The sequence below is a fragment of the Trachypithecus francoisi genome, unplaced genomic scaffold (genome assembly GCF_009764315.1).
Source record: "Trachypithecus francoisi isolate TF-2019V2 unplaced genomic scaffold, Tfra_2.0 Contig01558, whole genome shotgun sequence".
NCBI classification, from domain to species: Eukaryota; Metazoa; Chordata; class Mammalia; order Primates; family Cercopithecidae; genus Trachypithecus; species Trachypithecus francoisi.
In genome coordinates, this window is record NW_022681440.1 from 5,408,787 (window position 1) to 5,434,388 (window position 25,602).

General features: G+C 49.3%; 1 protein-coding gene across 5 annotated transcripts; it reads right to left on the reverse strand.

Moving 5' to 3' along the window:
- Positions 1-25,492, reverse strand: CLN8 (CLN8 transmembrane ER and ERGIC protein). Of its 5 annotated transcripts, none has more exons than XM_033177678.1 (3): positions 17,302-17,469; positions 9,765-10,414; positions 1-1,105 (listed from the first exon to the last, which is right to left on the reverse strand). In XM_033177678.1, exons 2-3 carry the CDS (start codon positions 10,305-10,307, stop codon positions 788-790), a joined length of 861 nt encoding a protein of 286 aa, XP_033033569.1. In that variant the 5' UTR covers positions 10,308-10,414; positions 17,302-17,469; the 3' UTR covers positions 1-787. The 5 variants fall into 5 exon arrangements, with proteins under 5 accessions (XP_033033569.1, XP_033033586.1, XP_033033578.1 ...); XM_033177695.1 differs by lacking the exon at positions 17,302-17,469 and adding an exon at positions 25,196-25,492 and having other exon boundaries at positions 587-1,105; XM_033177687.1 differs by having other exon boundaries at positions 587-1,105; positions 17,282-17,437.
- Between the last annotated feature and the right edge of the window lie 110 nt (positions 25,493-25,602).

A 25,602-nucleotide genomic window follows, 5' to 3' on the forward strand; every position in this document is an offset into this window, starting at 1 on the left:
GAGACAGTCTTGCTCTGTCACCCAGGCTGGAATACAGTGGTACAATCTCAGCTCACTGCAACCTCCACCTCCTGGGTTCAGGCGAGTCTCCTGCCTCAGCCTCCCAAGTAGCTGGGAATACAGATGTGTGCCACGACACCTGGCTAATTTTTGTAATTTAGTAGAGATGGTGTTTCACCATCTTGGCCAGGCTGGTCTCCAACTCCTGGCCTCAAGTGATCTGCCTGCCTCAGCCTCCCAAAGTGCCGGGATTACGTTGCGTGTGAGCCACCCTGCCCAGCTTAGAATTTCATATGCTGGGAAACTTTAACAAGAAACAAATCGTATTACATTCTATCTTAGCCCAATTCTCTCCAACTGAAAACAATGTGACTTCTGAATAAGACACATGGCGTATGAGTGTGTGACTGGAAAGAATCGATGCTGACCCACCCACCCAGTGGGAGGCACTTTACTACGAAGCCCTTTCCAGCATTCAGACAAAGCCACCCCACTCCTCAACAGGTGTGACGCCCCCCGGACACCATGGACTCCTCTCCTAGATGCTTGACACGGTCTGGTGCGGCTAAACTGACAGAACCTGCCAGGACATTCACAAAATTATAATTTCTTAAAAATACTTTGTAGCTACTTCAAAATTAATACTAATGAGAAATAAAGTTAGTATTGCCCTCAGAACTAAACACAAAACATTCACTGCCTCATTAATTCAAAAGCCATTATTCACGGAGCTTCCCAGAATCGGTGTACCGGATCCGCTGGTGCCCAGGAGCCCCGGCCGGAGCAGCTATGGCCTCTTCTTCCTCAGCAGCTGCCCGTTGCCTTCTGGCCTGCTCTTGGCTTCTGGCTGTGCAAAGTTCCAGTCCACCGGATTGAGAAGCTGCTGAGTCTTCTTGTGGGTCCAGTATGGATTGATGATTAGTGTGAGCAGAGCCAGTCCGACAAGGAAGAGTGCCAAATGAGGCAGATACAGGCTGCTGACCAGGCCGTCCCAGTGCCAGAAAAACACCCACCACATGTGGTAGATCACGACCATGCGGCAGTGAAACATGTGGATCATCAGCCACTGGTTGAGCTTCCAGAACAGAGACTCGGACCAGCCTGCCTGCACAGAGACAAGACAAATGCACAAGTTAATACGAAATTGCCAACATTCATTCTTCACATCACAAAGAGGTATTTGCTACCTTACTTACCAAGCAAAACAAACTCATTTCAAAGCAACAGAATTTCCTCCCCAGGGCTCTGCTCTCACTAGGACTTCATTCTGAAAGGAGGCCGCCGGCTCCGTGGGCGCGCCTGGGCCAGCAGGGTTGACCCTTGCCCACTCATGCTGCTCTCCTGCTCCTCTTGCTCTTTGACTTCCGTTCCCTAAAGCTATGAGAAATTCAACCTTTCTTTCGGTCTCCCTTCAATCTTTGTTTTATCTTGAATTTGCACATATTAGGTAAATAACCAATATTTATTTGGCAAAACCAGACACAGGTATCTGAAGCTCCCATACTTAGACCCTGGGAAGTGATGAGGTCAGGGGGGTGGGGCCCCATGATGGGATTAGTGTCATAAGAAGAGGAAGAGACCAGAGCCTTCCCCTCCTCCATGCTAGGACACAGCCAGAAGGTGGCCATGTAAACCAGAAGTGGGTCTTCACCAGACACAAATCTGCTGGTGCCTTGATCTCAGACTTGCAGCCTCCAAAACTGTGAGAAAGGAATTTCTGCTGTTCAAGCTGCCTAGTCTATGGCAGCCTGCTGTGGCAGCCTGAGCTGACTAATACAGTATACCACCCCGGCAAAATATTCTAACTTGGGCCGGGCACGGTGGTTCATGCCTATAATCGCAGCACTTTGGGAGGCCGTAGTGGGTAGATCACTTGAAGTCAGAAGTTTGAGACCAGCCTGGCCAACATGGCAAAGCCCCACTTCTAATAAAAATACAAAAAAATTAGCCAGGCATGGTGGCGCACCATGTAATCCCAGCTAATTTGGGAGGCTGAGTCATGAGAATCATTTGAACGTGGGAGGCAGAGGTTGCAGTGAGCTGAGATCGTGCCACTGCACTCTAGCCTGGAGAAACAGTAAGACTCTGTGTGAGACTCTGTCTCAAAAAAATAAAATAAAATAAAAAGTTCTAACATGTTCTTCTGGTAGTTTTGAATATTTAAAGCCCCAGGTGTATCAGCTTTTATCAACAGTCCCCTACTCACAACGGTCTGACTTACAATTGTTTGATTTTATGGTGCCAATGTGATACACACTCAGTAGAAACCGTACTTCAAGTACCCACATAACCATTGCTTCAACTCTCAGTATAGCATTCACTGAATTACGGGAGTTGTTCAGCATTCTGTTGTAAAACAGGCTTTGTGCTATAAGATTTTCCTCAAGCGTAGGCAGAGCCAAGTCTTCTGGGCATGTTAAAGGCAGGCCAGGCTGTATACCATGATGTTTGGTAGGCTGCTTGTATTAAACACATTTCTGACACAATATTTTTAACTTATGATGAGCTTATTGGGATGTAACCCCATCCTGAGTCAAAGAGCATCCATTCTAAGTCTGGACTAAAAAAATAAATGTGAGGGAAATTAGAAGAGAAAGGCCAGCAGAACAGAGTAGCCCAGCCTGCCTCACACAACTGTCACTGGAGTCTTTCCCAGGTCTCAGAGGGGACATCGGGGCTCCCACGTGTGCATAATGGCAGCCTCATGCACACACACGCCTTCAGAGACTGCCAGTGCCGCTTTCCACAAACATCACCCCAACCCCGGGTGCAAACGAAACACTCCCACCTGTGTTTGGGGCCACCTCCGTGGGCCGGGACCACACACTTCCCACGCACTCAGCATTGCTGAGGCACAACGAACACTCAGGAAGAAGAGCAGAGGAAGCAGGATCCAAAACAGGCCTGGAGCCTCCAAACTGAACGGGACAGGGGAGAAACTCACGCAGACCAGAGGAACCCGTGGCTGTCAGTTCTGGACAGTTAAGTGACATGGGATTGAAACGAAATGTGAAGAGTTAATACTATAACTTATTTCTTACTTGTGAAAGTATAGAGTTAGGCTACAAGTTCTTGGAGGTTCTTGATATGTCTGAAGCAAAAGTCCCAAATGTAGCTGGCTCTCAGCCCCTGGGGAGACTGCAGATCCTGGTTTGCCTGGGCAGTCCCTGACATCCTTGTCTGGGTGGTAAACAGTACAGTCACTCTGACAACTGGCCACAACCACCAGGTCCAAAAGTGGTGAAGGACAATGCTGGACTTTGGCACAGGCAAGTTTTCGATCTCACACCTCCCTCAGACCCACAGTGGCAGGACCAGGTGGGCCCAAACCCAGGTGAGGCCTGACAACTGCACCGACAGCAGTGTCCAGGGCTCAGCGCCTGTTTCAGTCCACAACGCACAGTGTAGAGACAGACGGTGGCCCACACGAGATCATGATGGAGCTGAACAGTTCCTATCATTTACTGTTTTACTATACTACACTGTTACCATTATTTTGGAGTGTACTCCTTCCCTGATGAAAATAAAGTTAACTATAAACAGCCCCAGGCAGGTCTTTCAGGAAGGTCCACAAGAAGGCACTGTCATCCCGGGGGGGGCAGCCCCATGTCTGTTACTGCCCCTGAAGTCTCTCCGGTGGGACGAGATGTGGAGGTGGGAGAGAGTGATATGGACGATCCTGACCCTGTGCAGAGCTAGGTGAATGTGTATCTGCGTCTTAGATTTCAACAATTTAAAAAAAAACTTTTTTAATTAAGAAAAGTTTACAGAATAAGGGTATAAAGAATATATATATATATATACACACACACACACACACACAATGTATTTGTGTTTTAAGCTAAGTGTTATTACAAGAGTGGAAAAGTTTTAAAACTTTAAAATTTATAAAGTAAAAGGGTTACAGTAAGTTAAGGTTAATTTATGATTAAAGAAATTTTTAATATAAATTTAGCATTGCTTAAGTACACAGAGTTCATAAAGTCTACAGAAGTGCACAGTGATAGGCCCTCACACTCACCACTCATTCTGACTCGCCCAGAGCAGCTTCCAGTTCTGCAAGCTCCATTCCCAGTTCACACCCTGCATGGGTGTGCCATTTTTCATCTTTAACACGGTATTTTTACTATACCTTTCTATGCTTAGGTATGTTTAGATACACAAATATTTACAGTTGTTTTACACTTGCCTGCGGTATTCAGTACAGCCACGTGCTGTCCAGGTGTGCAGCCTGGGAGCAATGGGCTCTGGTGCATAGAGCCGAGGGTAGAGTTGGCTTAGACACATGGAAGGGCACTCTATGACGGCCGCTGGATGACGAAATAGCCTAAGGACACATTTCTCAGAACACACCCGTCGTTGAGCAACACATGACTGTACATGGAACGGTATCACACACTGTGTACTCTTTTGGGTCTGGGTAACGTCTCTGACCGTGTCTGTGTAAACCATCCATATTGCTGCCCACCCCTCTGCTGCGTGGACAAACTCAGCTCACAAGCCCTTTCCACTGATGATGGGACTTCAGTAGGATGCAGTCTGAGGCCAAATGAACAGCGTGGCTAAGACAATCCCAGTACCCCTGTTCGAGTGAACGTGTGGGTGCACTGGGGTCAGGCACAGACCTATGCATGGAGCCGCAAGGACTCCAGAAGTCTCACACACTGTTTTCCCTCGCTAGTTATCAAACTGAAGACACTCAAGCATTTATCAAACGGCTGACAAAAACTAAAGGAAAGACAATGCTCCTTCTGTCACGCAGTGGACTGCAGCATGGCTACACGAACGTGTGCCACTCACAGAGTCCAGATTCCAGAACCTTCTGTCATCACGTGTGTGTGTACTGGAGCAGGGCCACACACACATCTGCCCCTCATAGATTTCACCTTCCAGAAGCTTCTATCATCACGTGTGTATACTGGAGCAGGGTCACATGCATATCCAACACTCACAGATTTCACCTTCCAGAACCTTCTGTCATTACATGTGTGTGTACTGGAGCAGGGCCACATTCATATCCAACCCTCACAGAGTTCACCTTCCAGAACCTTCTGTCATCACATGTGTACTGGAGCATGACCACACATACAGCTGCCCCTCACAGATTCCAGTTTCCAGAACCTTCTGTGTGAACAGAAGCACCGTCACATGCAAGTATCCCCGACAGACTCCATCTTCCAAAATCTTCTGTTATCATTTGTGTGCTGGGGTACTGCCATGCATGTGTGCCCCTCACAGATTCCAGCTTCCAGAATCTCCTGTCATCATGTGTGTGGAGCACCACCACCCATATGTGTGCCCCTCACAGATTCAACTTCCAGAATCTTTTGTCATGTGTGTGCTGGAGCACCACCACACACGTGTGCCCTTCACAGATTCAGCTTCCAGAATCTTCTGTCATGTGTGTGCTGGAGCACCGCCACACGCACGCGTGCCTCCCACAGATTCCCACTTATGGAAGACTGAGAATTGTCTTTGCTATGACCCGGCGCCTGGCACAGGGCCTGCAAGAGTGCTCATTACTCCTCAAGAGAGCGTACGGTATCAACAGGAGTGAACAGAGTGTGTGAAGACAAACCAGCGAAGAGTCGACGTTTTGAATGTCAGAATCCTCTGCATTAGCTGGAAGGCCCCACACAGTGATGAACTGTACAGTACACCATGCACTCAGTCCCAGGCTCTCGCGAGCTCAGCCTTCATTCACTTGGCCATTCCCTCACAATTCACAAAAAGTTCTCCTCCACCATTTTCCTCACTTACTGAAAGTAGTCATCTTAAATTATCAACAGTCACATCAGAATATAATCACTACCTTAAGTTTAGAAAACTCAAAGCTTGAGAACTGAGAGTTCTTTGGTTTTACTAAGGCACTAAAACTGTTGTAGTCAAAGTCACCAAAGGCTTTGAAAAAAGAGGCAAAATCTACAGGAACAAAATCTGTGACATAACACATGCAAAGCTCTGTCGCCTGGCAGTTATATCCATACTTAAATATACAGTTGCCCTCAGTATCCTTGGGGGACTGGTTCCTGGGCTCCCTGCAGGTACCCAAAGCCACAGATGCTCAAGTCCCTTACATAAAATGGCTTTGTATGTGCATATAACCTAAGCACACTGTCCCTTACTCCTTAAATCATCTGTAGATTACTTATAATACCTAATACAACGTAAGTGCTATATAAAATTGTTACATTGTATCGGTATTTGTTATATTTTTTATTGTTGCATTATTCTAAATTTTTCCCAAATACTTTTGATCCACAGTTGGTTGAATCCAGACACAGAACCCATGGAATCAGAAAGTCGACTGTATACATACATATATATACACACACATGTATAAATACAAAATATATAAAAACTGACAGTGGGCTTTGGTTTTTGGTTGAGATAGGGTCTCACTCTTGCCCAGGCCGGAGTGCAGTGGCGTAATCACAGCTCACTGTAACCCTGAACTTCCAGGCTCGGGTGATCCTCCCACCTTAGCCTCCCAAGTGGCTGGTACTACAGACGTGTGCCACTACGCCCAGTTAAATTTTTTTTTGTAGAGACGAGGTTTTGCCATGTTGCCGGTCTTGAGCTCCTGGGCTCAAGTGATCTGCCTGCCTTGGCCTCCCAAAGTGCTGGGATTACAGGTGTGAGCCACTGCACCCGGCCTGACAGTGTTTTTATATCACCTCATTTGTATTTTGAACTAGTGAGTCTCTGGATAAATCATGTTTAGATGTTTGAGTCCTATGTAATTCGAAACATTTCAGAACCAAATCTAAGACAGAAATCTAATACGAAGAACAAGCCACTGTGCTCGACTTAGACACCCATCCTAAATTGATGGCCATATTTTGTCTTTACATCCTTTAGTTCTGATCAATCAGACCTTGATGGGGGAGAAATGTTGAATCCTCATGCCCTACTGCTATGCGAGAATCTATCAGCTTTAAAAGAATTTCAAAATTTTAGACACAGTGTTTTCTTACTGCATTTACTAGTAATTCAACTAGAGCAAAATAGAACTATGTAGACATACTGGCCCTGAGCTATATTAATTGAGGTTATAATTTTCTGTTATTGAGGTCTGTTGGCTTTATACAGTTAACATGAGCAGGGTTCGAAGTAAATACTTAAATAACCCTTTCTCCATTCTACACAAACAGCACCCTAAAAGCTTTAGAGAACGTGCAACCTCCAAAATAAAGTCTCGCTCTCTGAGTCTGTCCTCCTGGAGGCTGGGCTCCACCAACACACCTGGGGAGGGAGAACTGCTGGAGACGCCTGTGTCGGCAAATCCTGCAGGAGGCGCTGTCCCCACACCCGGCTCCAGAAGAAGCACAGATAAAACTGGAGAAATCCAACACTGCTTTCCCCCGAGGACTGGAGAGACTGACTCATTTCTTGTTGTTTTTAAAGAACTTGTAATTAAAAAAAAAAAAAAAACAAGGTAACTATTAATCTATTTCTCGAAACACACTAATGACCCCAAACACACGATCTTGTGGGATGTATTAATAATTTAGTCACTGTTTACCACTTGGGACATTGCTGCGGTATTGATGTTTAGAGAATCGATGTGAGTGAGCACCTCTGCTTTCCTTTCAAGAACTTTATTTTCTGCCACAGCCGAGTGACTCCTGAAGTCTGGTGTTTCCAGGTGAGAGGAGCAGGCAATGTGGGGCGCAGGCCAAGGCCTCTTCCTCCAGCACACACCTCTCCACTCCACACTGATCTCACACCAGACAAACCCGGGGAAGTCACAGCCCTGCCCCACATCCCCAGAAGCCCGCGCTCTTACGGAAATAACGCCCACAAAGAGAAAACTGGAAAACTGCATGCCGCCCACAGGACTCTGATGAGGTCCCAGGTCACAGCATCATTCCTAAAATGACCCCACACTTAGACCGGCAGCTTCATATTCAGTCATTTGCTCAGCAAGGAAACTCAGTAGCCAGGTTACTCGAGGGCCTCTTTCAAACCATTCATGGTTCCAACTCTTCTTCCCTGGTAAGGTCCAGCCAAATCACACCTGCCCCCAAACTCCTCCTGCCACCGCCCAAACCACGCACCCACGAGGACGTCTCCAGTATTGCCTGCTGTGGGCTCCATCTACTTCCATGGCCACCCTGTGGGGCTCTGCACTGGCGATAACTGTGCCCCACTCACCCTCACTCACTTGCCTTAACTCCGATGTGTCTCCCTCTCCTCCTGCACAGGGTCCCCATCTGGGGCCATGGCTTCTCTGCACTTTCCTGTCACTGTGCTCACACACCCCATCTGGTGCCAGATGGGGCCAACCTCAGGGGACAGCAGGAACACAAGCTCCTCCTTGAGCTCCCAGGTGCCAGCACAGTGTCTGACACCTGGCTGGAGTCCATGGGGGTTACACGTGAACAGTCTGTACTGTTTACACTTCAGTGCACTTTTGATGAACTGATACCATCTACCCACCCAGACCCCGAAGGCAGGAGTGATTTGTTATGCTTACGTTTCCTCTCAAGGCTACCAGTCTCCTGTACACAAGAAACGTGCAGTAACATGACCCATTCGTGTGAATGGCTGAGCATTTGCAGGATCTCAAATTTAATATCAAATATCCCATAAACAACATGATGGGTCATAAAAGACAGCAAGAATCTACGTAAAAACAATTTTAAGGCTGGACACGGTGGCTCATGCCTGCAATCCCAGCACTTTGGGAGACCAAGGCGGGCATATCACTTGAGGTCAGGAATTCGAGACCAGCCTGGCCAACATGGTGAAACCCCGTCTCTACTAAAAATACACACACACACACAAATTAGCTAGGCGTGGTGGTGGGTACTGTAATCCCAGCTACTTGGGAGGTTGAGGCAAGAGAATTGCTTGAACCTGGGTGGCGGAGGTTGCAGTGAGCCGAGATCGCACCACTGCACTCCAGCCTGGGCAACAGAGTGAGATTCCGTCTCAAAAAAAAAAAAAAAAAAAAAATTTAATTGTTTAACATGAAGAACATTTTGACATCAATATGACAATCAAGTGACAAACATTTTTAAAACATGTTCTTCAAAAACAGAAAGAAAGTGCTAGGCAAATAACTATGCAAGGTCACAATACTTCTGAGCACTAGTAAAACAACCTTATTCAAAACTAAATAGCAAGCAAGACATGTGTACACACATATATTACTTCAGTTTTTTTAAAGTATTAAAAGAGGCCAGGCGTGGTGGCTCACACTTGTAATCCCAGCACTTTGGGAGGCCCAGGCGGGCAGATCATGAGGTCAGGAGTTCAAAACCAGCCTGGCCAACATAGTGAAACCCCATCTCTACTAAAAACACAAAAAGTTAGCCAGGTGTGGTGGTGTGCACCTGTAGTCCTAGCTAACTCGGGAGGCTGACACAGGAGAATCGCTTGAACCCGGGAGATGGAGGTTAAGTGAGCCGAGACTATGCCATTGTACTCCAGCCTGAGCGACAGAGTGAGACTCTGTCTCAAAAAAAAAAAAAAAAAAAATATATATAGATACATATAAAATTATTAAAAGAAAGAAAAAAATTAAGTGCTTCCAGACACTACTGAGCCATAAGATCTACTGAGCTTTCTTTCCTTAAGGAGTAGAAAGCCTAAAAGATTTAAAATTAAGAAAATTGCATTCAACTAAAATGAATCTGTAACTGAATGTGTGTGCTGCAATCCTGCCTGCTGTTGAGTTTACGGCAGCGTCCAAGACATTCTAGCCAGTGATTAAATGTGTGAGGCACGTGTCATCTTCTGCTGACGCATGCACTTACCTTTAAGAGCATCCAGGAAATGCAGGTAAAGGGTGTGCTCATCTCCAGGAGCAATGTGATCATAGCTAGATAGTGGCCAGCTCGGAGATTGACCAAGCAGCCAAGAAACCCAAGAAAGGCAAAGAGATGGTGGACAACCAGAAACAAGTCAAATGTCCGGAAGGCCAAGTTGGACAGGTGGACTGCAACATTTTCAAAGAAAAAGAATCCCGTTGCTGTTGTGATGTGAAACCAGCACCAGTTCTGCTGGCCACGTGCCTTGTCAGCATGAAGCACAGGGTCCCCCAGCAGAGCCCACAGGCCCGCGGCTGTGCTCTGAACACCAAAGACTGCACGCGTGGCTGCCAGGTCCCAGAAGACCTTCTCTCTGGCCACCAAAGAACGGTAAGTGGCATTCAGGGAGGAGGACAGCTGGTGGCAGACCACAAAGACACCCAGGTAGAAGACAAAGCCAGCAACCATCAGCGTGGAGCGGATCCCCCAGGATGCATAGTCCAGGTCAAAAATGCTCTCTGATGTGCCCCCATCGCTCGCAGGATTCATTGTCCTCAACTGTATTCCAAAGGCGTCCTGGGCCCAACACTGTGTCTTGTCTAAGGAAACGAAGTCAGTGCAGCGGTCCCTGGGACTGTCACATGTCCATCTTCAATCTAAAGAAAGAAAAGATCATTCATTTTACGTTGACTCAACAGAAGCAAGGACACATCACTACCCCAGTAACGCAAACATTCAACTACAAATATTTAATTCTGCACCTTATTCTTAATGCATTTACAAGGATACATAAACATACCAAGATAACATCCACTGACAGTATAAGAGGAAAGAAAATGAGGCCAGGCGCGGTGGCTCAAGCCTGTAATCCCAGCACTTTGGGAGGCTGAGACGGGCGGATCACGAGGTCAGGAGATCGAGACCATCCTGGCTAACACGGTGAAACCCCGTCTCTACTAAAAATACAAAAAAACTAGCCGGGCGAGGTGGCGGGCGCCTGTAGTCCCAGCTATTCGGGAGGCTGAGGCAGGAGAATGGCGTAAACCTGGGAGACGGAGCTTGCAGTGAGCTGAGATCCGGCCACTGCACTCCAGTCCGGGCGACAGAGCGAGACTCCGCCTCAAAAAAAAAAAAAGAAAATGAAACTAAAGCTAGAGCGGTCCAGCCATGAACAGGAGGGTGGAGCGGTGCTGGCAGGAACACAGGTCCTATGCTCGTCCTATGTTCACTCCACCAGCAAGGCTCCTGCCTTCACAGCAGTCCCGGTCAGTCACACAATTCAGGCATCGCAGGAGGAAACATACTTAGCTCATCGCACTGGGATACACTTTGTTACAGCACTGAACTTCTGCTGTCTGATCCTGGTGAACACCCCAAGGATGTCATGAGAACCTGAGCTCCTGTTCTTCATGTTATTCCTTGCTTAAGGCCATGGAACGGCTTCTCAACACGGGCAGGGAAGGCCTGAACTCCTGATCGTGACCTACGGCACTCTGCAGAACGCGGTCTTCTATGGTTCCACTCTCACCACCCCTGCCTCTCACTCCATGCTACAGCCTTCCAGTCCTTTGAAAACATCACACTCTCCTGCACCTCCGGGCCTCTGCAGCTGCTGGGCCCTCTCCCCGGAAGTCTTTACCTCCCTGCAGGTGGCGCCAGCTTACCTGTCAGGTCCTCACTTAAAGGCCATTTGTTCCAGATGCCCTCCCAGAGTAGGGGAGTCCCACGGCCTGGGTTAAGTATCTTTGCTACAAGCTCCTGATGCATCCCCCAAATACTCACTTTTGATACAAGTGCTTACTGAATCCTCACCTCCACTGGACAGCAAGCTCTGTGAGGGCACAGACCACACCTGCCTTCATCACAGCATCTACACTGCCTGATGCAGCACTGGGTCCACAGCAGGCCCTCAAGAAACATTTATGGAACACATGAACAGATGCTGAATCATGCTCAAGGGGTCCAGTTTACCTAAGCCTGAACCTGTCTGCAAAGCTACGAACACCAGAGTCTCAAGTTCTCAAAACTGGAAGAGACCTGCGATTGATTCCAGCCTTTCCTTTTACATGGCAGGAACCCCAGGCACATGAGGACACGGGAACAGCTGCCGACAAAGCCTCAGACCCCCTCTTCCCCTCACCCAGTATGTAGGGACTTGCCCAGATAATGGAATTTCTGCAGGGAGTGGGGACCCTTGTCACTCACACCCAGTGAACAGACAGCAAGGCTGGGAGCACCGCTTTCCCCAAACAGCTGGCCCCCTACTCTCTGGAAGGGACCCCAGAACTGACTGAATCATGAGGCAGCCGGACTAGAGCCGGAAGCACAGGAGGGGCCACTCACTGTGGCCATTCAGCAAAAACTCCCCATCATTATTCAGGCAAAAAGGTCGCTGTGACCACACCCCAAGGGCACCGGAAGCACCAGCTCACTCCAGCACACACTGAATGTGAGTCCCGGGACCTGATGCAAATGACAAGGGAGCACCGATAACTCCCAACCTCTTGGTTTGATAATGGTCATATAATCAAAGGCAAAAATAGTACGAGTGTTTGTCCGTTTCTCCACTGACACTCCAGCTTTAACACAGACTAGCTCTGTGTGAACACAGATCTGATGTGGGAAAGACAGCACTGGCATTCATGTCTCTCCCTAGAGAAACGGCTCCCGTGTCACGCTGCCCCTGCTGCGTGTGTTCAGGGCACACAGGTGTGCTCTCTGATAGATGCTATGGATGACGCCTGAGGGGCTGCCATGCCCACGTGTGCCCTTGTGACCCACACTTCTGGTCATGCTATATTAAGACTCCAGTGTACTTACACATCTCCAAACACACTTCTGTTAACTTGTACACAAATCAGGTTGAACATGGTATTAAGGGGCTGGCAAGAGCACTTGGCTCTGGTATTCGCATCGCTGAACCCCTATACACTTCACAGAGCAGATCAACTTCAAGTGCAGCCTAATGCCTGGAGGGGAGATGGCTTACCAGTGTTAAAGAAAAGCAGGCTGGGTGGAAAGGACAGGTGTCAAGCACAGAATAGCAATCCATTAAAAGGATTCCCCTGAACAACACTGCTACAGGTTAAAATATGGACCCCTCCTAAAACTTCTTCCTGTACTTTTCCATGAGTGGGTCACAAGATCTGGGTTACAGGTCCCATTTTGCCAGAGGTGTATCAATGTGCTGCTCTTGGCCAAGACCACTAACTTCCGTGGGACCTTTGCCTTGAGACGAGAGAGTCCCCGACTCCAGAAGGCTCTGCCCAGAGCAGTGACTCAAACCCACCTCAGTGGAAGTGGTTAATCCAAGTGATGCTTCAGGAGGTCTTTGGTTTGGTCAAGGTGAGAAGCACTCCAGGACATGAGAACGAAAAACCAAGAGGAGCAGTTGGCTTAGTGGGTTCTGATCTTGGTTTCACTATTTAGAAGCTAAGAAAACAAGTTTCAGGCCGGGCGCAGTGGCTCACGCCTGTAATCCCAGCACTTTGGGAGGCCAAGGTGGGTGGATCACTTGAGGTCAGGGGTTCAAGACCAACCTGGCCAACATGGCCAAACTCTATCTCTACTAAAAATACAAAAATTAGCCAGGCGTGGTGACGCATACCTGTAATTTGAGCTACTCAGGAGGCTGAGGCAGGAGAATTGCTAGAACCCAGGAGGTGGAGGTTGCAGTGAGCCGAGATCACATAACCACACTCCAACCTGGGCAACAGGGTGAAACTCCATCTCAATTTAAACAAGAAAGAAAGAAAACGAGTTTTTTCCTTAACCACCCTGGACCCCAGGGTCTGACTACGGGAAAAAGAAACACACAGCACAGGCCGGGTGCAGTGGCTCACACCTGTAATCCCAACACTTTGGGAGGCCAAGGCGGGTGGATCACAAGGTCAGAAGTTCGAGACCAGCCTGGCCAACACGGTTAAACCCGAACTCTACTAAAGATACAAAAAATTAGCCAGACATGGTGGCACGTGCCTGTGATCCCAGCTACTTGGGAGGCTGAGGCAGTAGAATCACTTGAACCTGGCAGGTGGAGGTTGCAGTGAGCTGAGATTGTGCCACTGCAATCCAGCCTGGGCAACAAGATGAGACTCCATCTCAAAAGAAAAGAAAAGAGGAGAGGAGAGGAGAGGAGAGGAGAGGAGAGGAGAGGAGAGAAAAGAAACATGCAGAGTAGTAGGAAACGAAGCACCCACTAGGAGCCAGATGTTCAACTACTTTGTGTGATCTTCACCTGAAGTGAATAGCTACCAAGTCTTCAAGTTTTCTAGACATCTTTTTGGAGAGATTACCATACCTACAGAAAAATGGCAGATAGGTGAAAGACACTGAAACAGAAACAGGTGAGCCAGAGCTGAGAGTGGGCAAACCCTCCTGGCAGTCAGAGAACAGGTGCCAATTAGGGATGCAGAAACAGCAGATTATCAAGACCAGAATGCTTATCACCCCTTCCAATCCTGTAGCGAATCCCCATTCTGATTCTTTGCTCAAACCTCCTGATTATGTGTGTTTCTACACAGTAGCGTCCACGGGAACCTTCTGGGTAAGCTGGTGCTGTTCTAGTCTAACTCGTTACTGTGCGTCTCTGAGTTTCGTTAGTGCCAACCAGCATCTTCCAGCCAGGAGTTTACAAAGGAGGTGAACTCCTCAGCTGTCTCAGCTATGAGGGTAGAAGGCCAGCCCCAGAGGCAGGGTCAGCCCAAGTGGCCAGTCTTTCTGGAGTCCTGCAGAGCTCTGCTGTCCCTTTGTGGCGTCAGTGTTGTAATGAGAACAGCTGTGGTTCACCCCAAGTCACAAGGCAGGCACCCACAGAAGTGTGACTAGGCCTTGTTCTGATAGGCAGCACAGAAGGGGTATGGGAAGAGTTCAGCTTCTCCTTTTGTTTCTATTTCTGCTTCTTGACCCAACCACACTCTCTCACTCTTGATATGCAAAATGGGACACAGGGGTTCCCACTGTTGCCTTGCTGTGCTCCATAAGGTTCAGGCCACACGAAGGAGCCCTTAAGTGTAACGCACAGCTGGAAGTCGCTGTTCCTTCCGTGGGAAAAACTGGAGGCCAAACCTAACGGACTTATCCTGTTCTTTCACTCTGGAAGGCTTCCAAGCCCTTCCACACCAGCCCCTTTCCTCTCTGCAGCAGAGAAAGTAGAGCCAGAGAAGAAACAACTCCTGGAAGGCCACTATCTCTTGACTCTGCAGATCTTCATTTTCTTTGGGGAAAATGTATACAAAAAGCTTGTCTTCTAAGATTCTGTGGTTTCAGCTCTTCTATTGCACTGAGTCATGCAGTTTTTAGAAATCTGAATGCAAACACATCAGTAAGAGTGTTAGCTCTGTTGCTGCACTGTGACCAGGAACCAGGCTCAGTGGCCACAGGAACCCTTCGGCTCTGTCATGCATCTATGCGCTCCTCCGGTTTACTAGGGGCTAAACTGCTAAGGATACCAGCATTTTTGTGTTTTGTTGAGATAATTTATCCCAACTTGGAAGTGAAGTCAAAAAGGAAAAAATGGTTGCATGCTTTTTTCCCTAACACAAGTTCAGTGTTTTACAACCCCGACATTCACTTGACTTTCTAGGAGAAATAACTAAACTATTTACCACTGATTGAGGGTCACACAATTTTACAATCTGCAAAGTTAATTCTCCTTCCATCAAGAAGAAAAGACAATCCCAAAGCCTGTGGTTTCAATGCACGCAGGATATTCACCAATCTTATACCTAATCCGGCAATCTTTTCTCAGCATTCCTTTTACCCACTCACTAAGAAAATCCTAGTTTTTTGTATTCTCTTTTGAATTGGCACTCCTATCCTGCTGGATACTGCATTAGTGACTGAAATATAACCTGACAAGAGCTATTTGCATGAGAATTATACTCCTAACATTTTGGAAATTATACATTGATGGCTGGTAAAAATACGTTTTCCAAAATCAAAAGAAATACATGTTTAATACACAAAATTCAGAAAATATAAACAAGCATAAAAATATAAAAATAAATACTTACAATCCTCTCACACAGCTCCAAGCACTATCACTATTTTTTGGTGCCTGCTGCATCAATTGTTTTTCTAGATACAAACTCTTCCTTTTTACGTAAAAGGGGATAACAGTATACAAGCTGCTCCCTGGCCTGCTTCTCTTCTCTTAGCAACAGTGAATCCTCTTCGGTAAAACGGCGGCAGGGACTCCACCATTTACCCACCCGATGTCCTGCCAGGCTTTTGCCCAGTTCCTCGTTATCATGAGACATTCTGTAGTGAACATCTCGAGGCCACCTAGAGAACCTGTGCTCTTTTTATGGAAACTGCATGCTCAGGAAGAACTTCCTTAAAAACCACAGCCTCGATGACAGCCAGTCTGAAAGGCAGGCACAAAAGTGTTCAAGCTCCGTGGGGAGCTGTGGCCATCTCATATTCTCTCCATCACTTACGCTTCCTTCACCATTGCTCACTGCTTTTTCCTCTCACAGCCTTCCTGAAAAGCTGTATGTAAATAAAACTCAAAATATGGGAGTGAGGTAAGCAGAAGCTGGATAGTTACAGATTTCACACAGAGGGTAAAAGGAAACAGGAGTCAGAAACAGCCGCCTCGCCCCAGTCTTTCAGAAAACAGTCACAGCAGAATCTACACAGGCTGGGGAGCCCCTGGCTCCCCTCCTTACTGTCCACATCCAACCCCAACCCAGAGCAGCTGGCGATAGGGCCCAGAGCCCAGGCGGCTCCCACCCCCTGCTGACCCGACCCAGCGCCCGCTCCCTCCCCCCCCCGCCCGCACACCTTGGTGACCTGACCCAGCGTCCCTCCCCCTCCTACACGTGCTGACTGACCCAGCGTCCCTCCGCCTCCCACACCCTGTTGAGCAGCACCTTGTCCCCTTTCGCCCCAGCTAACTCGGTGACCAGTGGAGGTCACACCCATGTGACACCTGCTGTCCTTGACAGCAGCTCCGACAGCACCTCTGTGGCTCCGCAGGAGCCGCCTCCCTGCCTCGTGGGCACACAGGTGAGCTGACCATACTTGCCTGGCCGGTCTGCGGGGAGCGAGGTCAGGGGCGACGCCGCCGCCTCCGCCTCCGCCTGTCCCCTCCCACAGTCCGGCATCCGCGCCGCTCAATGGCTCCAAAGTCAGCGTCGCGGTGAGGACTCCCCCAAACCCACCATGCACCCGCGCGGGCAGAACTCCGGGCTGCAGGGCTCGAACGCCCCCCACAAACTACTGTCCGGGAACGGCACGCCGCGGGTGCCGCGCGCCCACCGGAAGGCAGGGCTGGGACCGCGGACGCTAGGAGCCACCCCGGCCCCTCACCCGGGCTCCCTTACCTGGGCTCCCCGACCCCTCCCCCGGGCTGCGCCTCACGTGGGCTCCCGCGCGCCCATCTGGGTTCCCCGCAAGCTGAGTTCCCGGCCCCTCACCTGGGATCCCCGGCACCACCACCTGGGCTTCCCGGCCCCCTCACCTGGGCTCTCCGCGCGCTCACCTGGACTGCCCCTCACCTGGGTTCCCGGCCCCCTCACCTGGCTCCCCGCGCGCTCACCTGGACTGCCCCTCACCCGGGTTCCCTGCGCTTGGCGCCGCCCCGCGCCTGCAGGACTCCGGGCAGTCACTGACAGCACCGCCGCGCAGTCACGACTAGCCGGCCTCAAACACGGCCCGCGCACGCGCACGCGCAGGCGCTCTGCCCTCGGGGGCGTGGCTACGAGAGTCCCCGCCTAGGCGCTACCACGGCGGCGAGCGCGGGGGGCGGGGCGGCGAGCGCGGGGGGCGGGGCGGCGAGCGCGGGGGGCGGGGCGGCGAGCGCGGGGGGCGGGGCGGCGAGCGCGGGGGGCGGGGCGGCGAGCGCGGGGGGCGGGGCGGCGAGCGCGGGGGGCGGGGCGGCGAGCGCGGGGGGCGGGGCGGCGAGCGCGGGGCGCGCGCTGAACCTCGACCGGCGGGAGGGGCGGGGCCGGCGGGAGGGGCGGGGCCTGGATGAACCCTGGCGGGAGGGGTGGAGGGGGCCGTGGAGCTCCGCTGGCCACCTGGTCGCGTTGCACCCGGAGGGGGCCGAGGGGACCTGAAAGCTGCGGCAGAGCCCGACCGCGCCGTTCCCCAGAGCAGCCCCGGCCTGGCTGCGGCTGAGTCGCGCTCCGGGTGTGGACAGAGCCGGAGCCTTCCCGGGGCGCGCGCTGAGGTCACAGGGCCCAAGCCCCGGGCCTTCAGGTCTTGACCGAGCCCATCCCCGGCCCTTCTGCGCCCACGCCTGAGTTTCAGCAGTTCGCTAAGGTTGTTATTCGAGTTATTTATGTTTTTTCTCTCTAATATGTTAGAGAGAACGTATTGGCGCCTGGCGGGGGAGGCCTCGGGGGCTAATGGAGCTGAGGGTATAGTCGGCCTTGGACCCTCGCTTTTTTCCTTTCCTATACCATGAAGATAACTGCCTTATCTTCCCCTCAGGACTGTTTTGGGGATTAAATAGGACGTTTAAATTACCAACGCTCTTTGAAATAAACATTTTAAAATTATTACAACCCTTTAGTACACGTGGGAAAATGTTGACATTCATGTTCAAGTTTATTTTTCTGCTGGCTCATTTAGGTTTGCTGAAACCTTGAGTCCCTAGGATTGTCTAAGAACATGGGTAAATGTGTGTGAAGGCCTCCCTGGAGGCCGGAGAACTGCCCGCAGTCTTCGTGGTGTTAACAGGAACAGGAATCTAGGAGAGCCAGGGCGACACCGTTTTAAAATCAACCCATCGTGGCTGGTGCGGTGGCTCACGCCTGTAATCCCAGCAGTTTGGGAGGTAGAGGTGGGTGGAACACCTGAGGTCAGGGGTTTGAGACCAGCCTGGCCAACATGGGGAAACTCCGTCTCTATTAAAAATACAAAAAAATTAGCCAGGTGTGGTGGTAGGCACCTGTAATCCCAGCTACTCAGGAGGCTGAGGCAGGAGAACTGCTTGAACCCAGGAGGCGGAGGTTGCAGTGAACCGAGAACACGCCATTGCACTCAAGCCTAGGCAATAAGAATGAAACTCTGTCTCAAAAAAATAAAAATAAAATAAACTCCATCTTAAAACCAGTGAAACCACCGTTGCAAAATTATAACTGACACAGTGAGAGATCTGACCTAACCAGCTCCATCCTGCTTTTAACCTGCAAACTGTCCTTGTTCATTCCTGGGTGTAAGCCAAAGTAACTTTGGGAGAAACTTGGTTTATAGTTTCCTGAAACAAATCCCTTTCTTGCCTGGGGACTAGACTGCCTTTGTAGGACTAACAAATTAGCCACAAGATTAGAAATTATGGCTTAGGATTCATGCAGCTGGAGGTTACAAGATTCTGACCCTCCCTAAATTGCTCCTGGGGATAACATCACTATTGAAAAAGCTAAGATCAGTGCTTGAGATATTTTGCAGATCTTGTACTTGCTGGATCAGCTGGGACCATCCAGATGGATAAACTGGCTCATCTCATCTTGTGGCCCCCACCCAGGAACTGACTCAGGCCAGGAGGACAACTTTGATCCATATGCTTTCATCTCTGATCTGACCTCTCAGCACTCCCAGCTTACTAGTCCCCTACCTACCAAATTATACTTAAAAACTCTGAACTCCAGGGCTGAGCATGGTGGCTCACACCTGCAATCCCAGCACTCTGCGAGGCCGAGGCAGGCGGATCACTTGAGGTCAGAAGTTCAAGACCAGTCTGGCCAACATGACAAAACCCCGTCTCTACTAAAAATACAAAAATTAGCCAGGCATGGTGGTGCACGCCTGTAATGCCAACTACTTGGCAGCCTGAGGCAGGAGAACTGCTTGAACCCTGGAGGCAGAGGTTGCAGTGAGGTGAAATTGCACCACTGCACTCCAGCCTGGGCAACAGAGCAAGACTCCATCTCAAAAACAACAACGAAAACTCTGAACTCTGAATTCTTGGGAAGATTGATTTGAGTAATAATAAAACTCTGGTCTCCCGCACAGCGAGCTCTGTGTGAATTATTCTTTCTCTATGCAGTTCACCTGTTTTGATAAATCAGCTCTGTCTAGGCAGCAGGCAACACGAACCCGTGTGGTGGTTACACAAGCCTGTAATCCCAGCTACGTGGGAGGCTGAGGCAGGAGAATTGCTTGAACCTGGGAGGCAGAGGTTGCAGTGAGCCAAGATCACGCCACTGCACTTCAGCCTGAGCAACAGAGCGAGGCTCCATCTCAAAAAAAAAAAAAAAAAAATTGGATGGTTATAGTCATGCTAAGATGTAGGTACGCACTGAAATGCCACAAAGTACATCCACAAAGTACTAGATTTTGTCACACCGTCAGCCCACCTGCACTTACACATAGCTTGGCTTTTACACTGATACAAGATGCCTTTGAAAGAAAGACCGCACCTTCCTCCTCCTGCTTTCCACAGGCACCTCACTCTGCATCCGGGTCCTCCTGCTTTCCACAGGCACCCCACTCTGCATCCGGGTCCTCCTGCTTTCCACAGGCACCCCACTCTGCATCCGGGTCCTCCTGCTTTCCACAGGCACCCCACTCTGCATCCGGGTCCTCCTGCTTTCCACAGGCACCTCACTCTGCATCCGGGTCCTCCTGCTTTCCACAGGCACCCCACTCTGCATCCGGGTCCTCCTGCTTTCCACAGGCACCTCACTCTGCATCCGGGTCCTCCTGCTTTCCACAGGCACCCCACTGTGCATCCGAGCAGCTGTCTTTCACTGCACTCTGCGACTCCCTTGAGTTCCTCCCTGCGCAAGATCCGAGAACCTTCTCTTGGGGTCTAGACTGGACCCCTTTCTCTAGCAGTATTGGGTTCCTCGAATTCACACTCACAGCACGCTGAGGCCTGTCTTACAAAGAACGAACTGAGGCTTAGAAAGATGAAACCAAAACTTCCTCAGTCACGTGGCTGGTAAGTTCCTCAGCTTGAATTGAAACATTCCAGGACTGCGTCTTTCCACTCGGCCATCTTTAAAGCAGAATGATAAAACAGTTTTGTTTTCTAAAACACAATCACAGGTATAACCAGTACTCATGGTTATACTGGTGGAAGTATAACCACCAGTATATGGAAGTGGATGTGGAAGACTGAATGAAACCCAAGACTGAATGAATCACAGCTTGGTCACTGCTGTTTACAGCCTGTGTACTCCCCTCCCGCCCTGCCTCCCACAGGTGTCTCACCTCCTTCCCCGACAGATCGAATGACACAACAGACATTCATCTTGGGCGCATGGTGTGTCTGGCAGTAGGCTAAGCCCTTTGGTTAATTGGTTCTTTCAAACATCACAGGTGTCTGAGGCAGGCACTATTATCCACATGTCATAGAAAAAAAAACAGTGTTCAGTGAGGCTGAGGTTAGCAATGTGCACCTCCACACACTGCTAAATGACAAAGCTGAATTTTGAAGTACAATGCCATGAGGTGTCTGGAGAAGACAATCGAGATGACTTAATCGAGGTGTCAGGGGACTGTCTTACTCTTATTTTCTGCTCACATAAGCCATATACGCTCATTGCGAGGTTTGGTTGTTCCATTACAGAAAAGACAGACTGTTTTAAAAGCCATTAGAAGAGGGATGGGAGGAGTTCTCTTCTGCCTGTTTCTTCCTCCTAAACAGAGCAAAATGACTGTGTTCTCAGAGGGATGTATAATGAGCGACAGAGGAAAAAGAACGTCCCTGATTTTAAATCCACAGTGTCCTTCACCAGTGAGCAATAGGAGTTCTGTGGGTGGGAGAGCAGGACCGCTGTGCTTGCAAACAACACTTTAAAACATGGGAACCTAAGTTCAGGATCTGCTGACAGCAAGTCCGCAGTAAGCATAAGGGTCTTTGGACTCCCACAGATCAGATGCTCAGCTTCTCAGCCTCACACTGTGGCAAAGATCTCCCTGACCTAACTCCAGGCAAGGTCCTCCAAGCCCTCAAGGCTCTGACCTGGGCCCCTGGCCCCTTTCGTCCAAAAGAATCCTGCTGAGTCAATGCAGTGACAATTCCCTGCCCCTGATATCTGACCATCCTCCTCATCCCCCAGCCCCTGATATCTGACCATCCTCCTCATCCCCCAGCCCCTGATATCTGACCATCCTCCTCATCCGCCACCCCCGATATCTGACCATCCTCCTCATCCCCCAGCCCCCTGATGTCTGACCATCCTCCTCATCTGCCACCCCCTGATATCTGACCATCCTCCTCATCCCCCACCCCCTGATATCTGACCATCCTCCTCATCCCCCAGCCCCCTGATGTCTGACCATCCTCCTCATCCCCCACCCCCTGATATCTGACCATCCTCCTCATCCCCCACCCCCTGATATCTGACCATCCTCCTCATCCCCCAGCCCCCTGATGTCTGACCATCCTCCTCATCCCCCCCCCCTGATATCTGACCATCCTCCTCATCCCCCACCCCCCGATATCTGACCATCCTCCTCATCCGCCACCCTCAGTATCTGATCACCAGGCCTGCCTGCGGCGGGAATCCTGCCAAGTGGTTCTAACAAAAACCCCCCCTGGCCTGATGTCACCTCTTCATAGTTTTCCATCTGCCCTCACCCGCTCCATGGCTGTGCATTCCCCTTTTTCTTGTTATACTCAGTGTTGAGCCCAGTCCCACTGCAGTAGCCCCGCACCTATCACGATTCCCTTGAGACTGTAAAACAAAAATAAAATTCTAGTCCCCTACAAACCCCTTCAGCCACAAGCTTTCCAAAGTAAACCTTAGAGACTAGTTCAGACCGTGATGGGAAGTGGGGGTCGGACAGGCTCCTTATACCCTCCTTCTGTTGAAATCCAGGCACAGCTGACCTGCATTAACATCAAAGCAGAGATCTTAAGTCTGACAAAACAGACTCTCTGCAGCAGTAAGATACTACACTCCAACCTGACTCTAGTGCAGTATCACATGACAGAGAGCAGGCCCTGGAAGAAATCACGCATTTTACCCCAGAATATATTTATTTGACATATTTTGAAGGGGCCCCACACAGCTGTCTCTCGAAGGGAAAATCCACATCCTGCCAGAATCCCCTTCCCTTTCCAGGTCTTTTCCCTGATCTGGGAGAGATTTAACTAAGAGTCTGGCACCTCTTTTAGGTCCAATAAGAGCTCTGAAGATTAAAAAACAAAACAAAACAAAAAAAAAACCTTGCTCTCCACAATCTTTATCTTAACCCAGACAATCCTTTCTTCTGGACCAAACCACTGGACACCTTACACGTATCGGTTGGCAACGTGTACACCTCCACACACTGCTAAATGACAAAGCCGAATTTTGAAATACGATGCCATGAGGTGTTTGGAGAAGACAACTGAAATGATGTCCTGGAGGTGGCAGGGGATCCTCTTGCCCTTTTCTTTTTTCTGCCTGTAACTTCTGTCCCCCTAAAATGCATAAAATCAAGCTGGAATCCAACCACCTTATGCACCAGTTCTTAGGACCTCCTGGGTTTGTGCCACCAATCATGGTCCTCATATTTGGCTCAGAATAAATCTCGTCAAATATTTTACAAATTTGACTCTTTTTGTTGACGAGTCTGTCGCACCATTTTTTAATAAGGGCCGTGTGTGATGTTTTCTTTAGCAACTGTGGCAAAATTAAACCTTCTTAGAAATAAAGAGAAAAAGAACTCATTATAGAAAACTATCTTTCTGCTGATGTGGGCATTCACTGTGTTCATTTATTTTTCCAAAAAGTGTATCTTTCTTAAAAACTGAAAAATATTGAGCCACAAAACACCGTGCCGATGGCTTGCATGCGGGACACTTGGGATATCGTACTAAAGGGCTCTGATGCTATCTTGATGATCTCTACGCAGGGTGTTACTTCTGCTGGCTGTGTGACCTTGGAGAGGTTGCTTAACCTCTCTGAGCCACAAGTGTAAAAGGATGAGATTGGTCCCTCCTCCATAGTTAAAGCTAGGTGATCCTGAATCTTCTGCTATTTGAGGATCAGACAAACAACAGTGGACAGGGTTATTCCTGTTGAAAATGATAACCCTGAGATAATGGCCATAATTATCTTGGTACCCAAAGAAGCCTTAAATCCTCATTGGACGAAGACATTGCCATCATAACCAGCCTTTAAAAAGTGCCCATAACAACCAGCCTTTAAAAAGTGCCCAGGCATGGTGGCTCGCGCCTATAATCCCAGCACTTTGGGAGGCCGAGGTGGGCGGATCACCTGAGGTCAGCAGTTAGTGACCAGGTCGGTGAAACCTCGTCTCTACTAAAAATACAAAAATTAGCTGGGTGTGGTGGCACATGCCTGTAATTCCAGCTATTCAGGAGGCTGAGGCAGGAAAATTGCATGAACCTGGGAGGCGGAGGTTGCAGTGAGCTGGGATTGTGCCACTACTCTCCAGCCTAGACTACAGAGCAAGACTCCATCTCAGAAAACAAAACAAAACAAGACAAAAAGTGCCCTGACAAGATCACATTGATTCTAGGGCTGCAAAGGCAGCTATTGTGGAGCCACCATAGCACACTGTCCTCTAGGCACCCTCCCATGGGGACATTTGGCGTGTCTGGAGACGTTTTTGGTTGTCATGACCTGGAGCAAGAGGCAGGTTGCTGCTGCTGACGTTCAGAGCAGTGAGGCTATTAGGCTTCCGACAATGCCCAGGGCAGCCCCACAGCAATGGCCCAGCCCCAACATCAATGGTGCTGAGCTTGAAAAATCTATACCCTGGAAAAGGACACATCTCCGCTTAAAAACTAAAACTGTAGAGAGAGGGACGCTGCACTCAAAGTGGACTTTCTGCTGCCCCAAATAATAGGTCTTCTTTCCAGCTTCATCTTGTGGAATGATATCAAATGGCACTTGAGTGACCTAAAGGATTTTAGTGCAACTTTAAGAAATGCTTAATTCAGGCCGCGTGGTGGCTCACCCCTGTAATCCCAGCACTTTGGGATGCAGAGGTGGGTGGGTCACTTGAGGTCAGGAGTTCGAGACCAGCCTGACCAACATAGTGAAACCCCGTCTCTACTAAAAATACAAAAATTAACCGGTTGTGGTGTTGGTTGCCTGTAATCCTAGCTACTTGGGAGGCTGAGGGAGGTTAATTGCTTGAACCCGGGAGGCGGAGGTCGCAGTGAGCCGAGATCGTGCCATTGCACTCCAGCCTGGGCAATAAGAATGAAACTCCATCTCAAAAGGCAAAAAAAAAAGGAATGCTTAATTCATACCTATAGAGAAGTGTAATCACTTTGATTTATTTTTCATCCCTGTTACTATTTTAGGAACAAATTTACAGACTGAAACCTCGCCTCCCCTCTCCCCCAAACACACAGCATAATATGGTATAAATCAACTATGTAGATGTATAAAAGATATTGAAATTTAGTGAAATTTCATGTCTTTAAAATGTCAGGTAGAATGTTATAAAGCTGGCAGCTCCAGAAAGCAATTCAGGGAAGTGGTGTATTTGTTAAACACCAAACAATGAAAACTTACCTAAGAGTTTTCTTTCCGAATCTTCCCACACAGCAGCATCGAGTTTAGCTTCACAGACAAGGATGTGAAACTTGGGATCAGCTGGTCAGACACCAATAACAGTACTTAGGAAATAAAATTAAAATTCACATTTCCCCCTCTCCTATGAAATAACTAGACCCACACAGTCGTGAGGGGACGAGATATGGAATGTCCTCTGTCTCACAGGGAATCCGCATTTCACATCCACTCGTGAGTCTCCTGCCTGGGACAAGGCGGAGCTGACTCATTCTGAAGATGACTCTGCAGGCATGGAGTTCATTCCAGAGGAGGTTAGAGCCACTCAGCATGAAGAGAGGGTGTAACAGGGATGTTGTCTCTGCTGAGGAAGTGGGACTGCCACCCGATGGGCTGTCCATCATCACCCA

Bases quoted from the DNA above. Each gene is read 5' to 3' on its own strand.
- CLN8 (XM_033177678.1), bottom strand. From the start codon at position 10,307: ATGAATCCTGCGAGCGATGGGGGCACATCAGAGAGCATTTTTGACCTG. The intron at 1,106-9,764 runs GTAAGTGCATGC...GTCTCTGTGCAG, and splicing joins TTTCCTGGATGCTCTTAAAG to GCAGGCTGGTCCGAGTCTCT.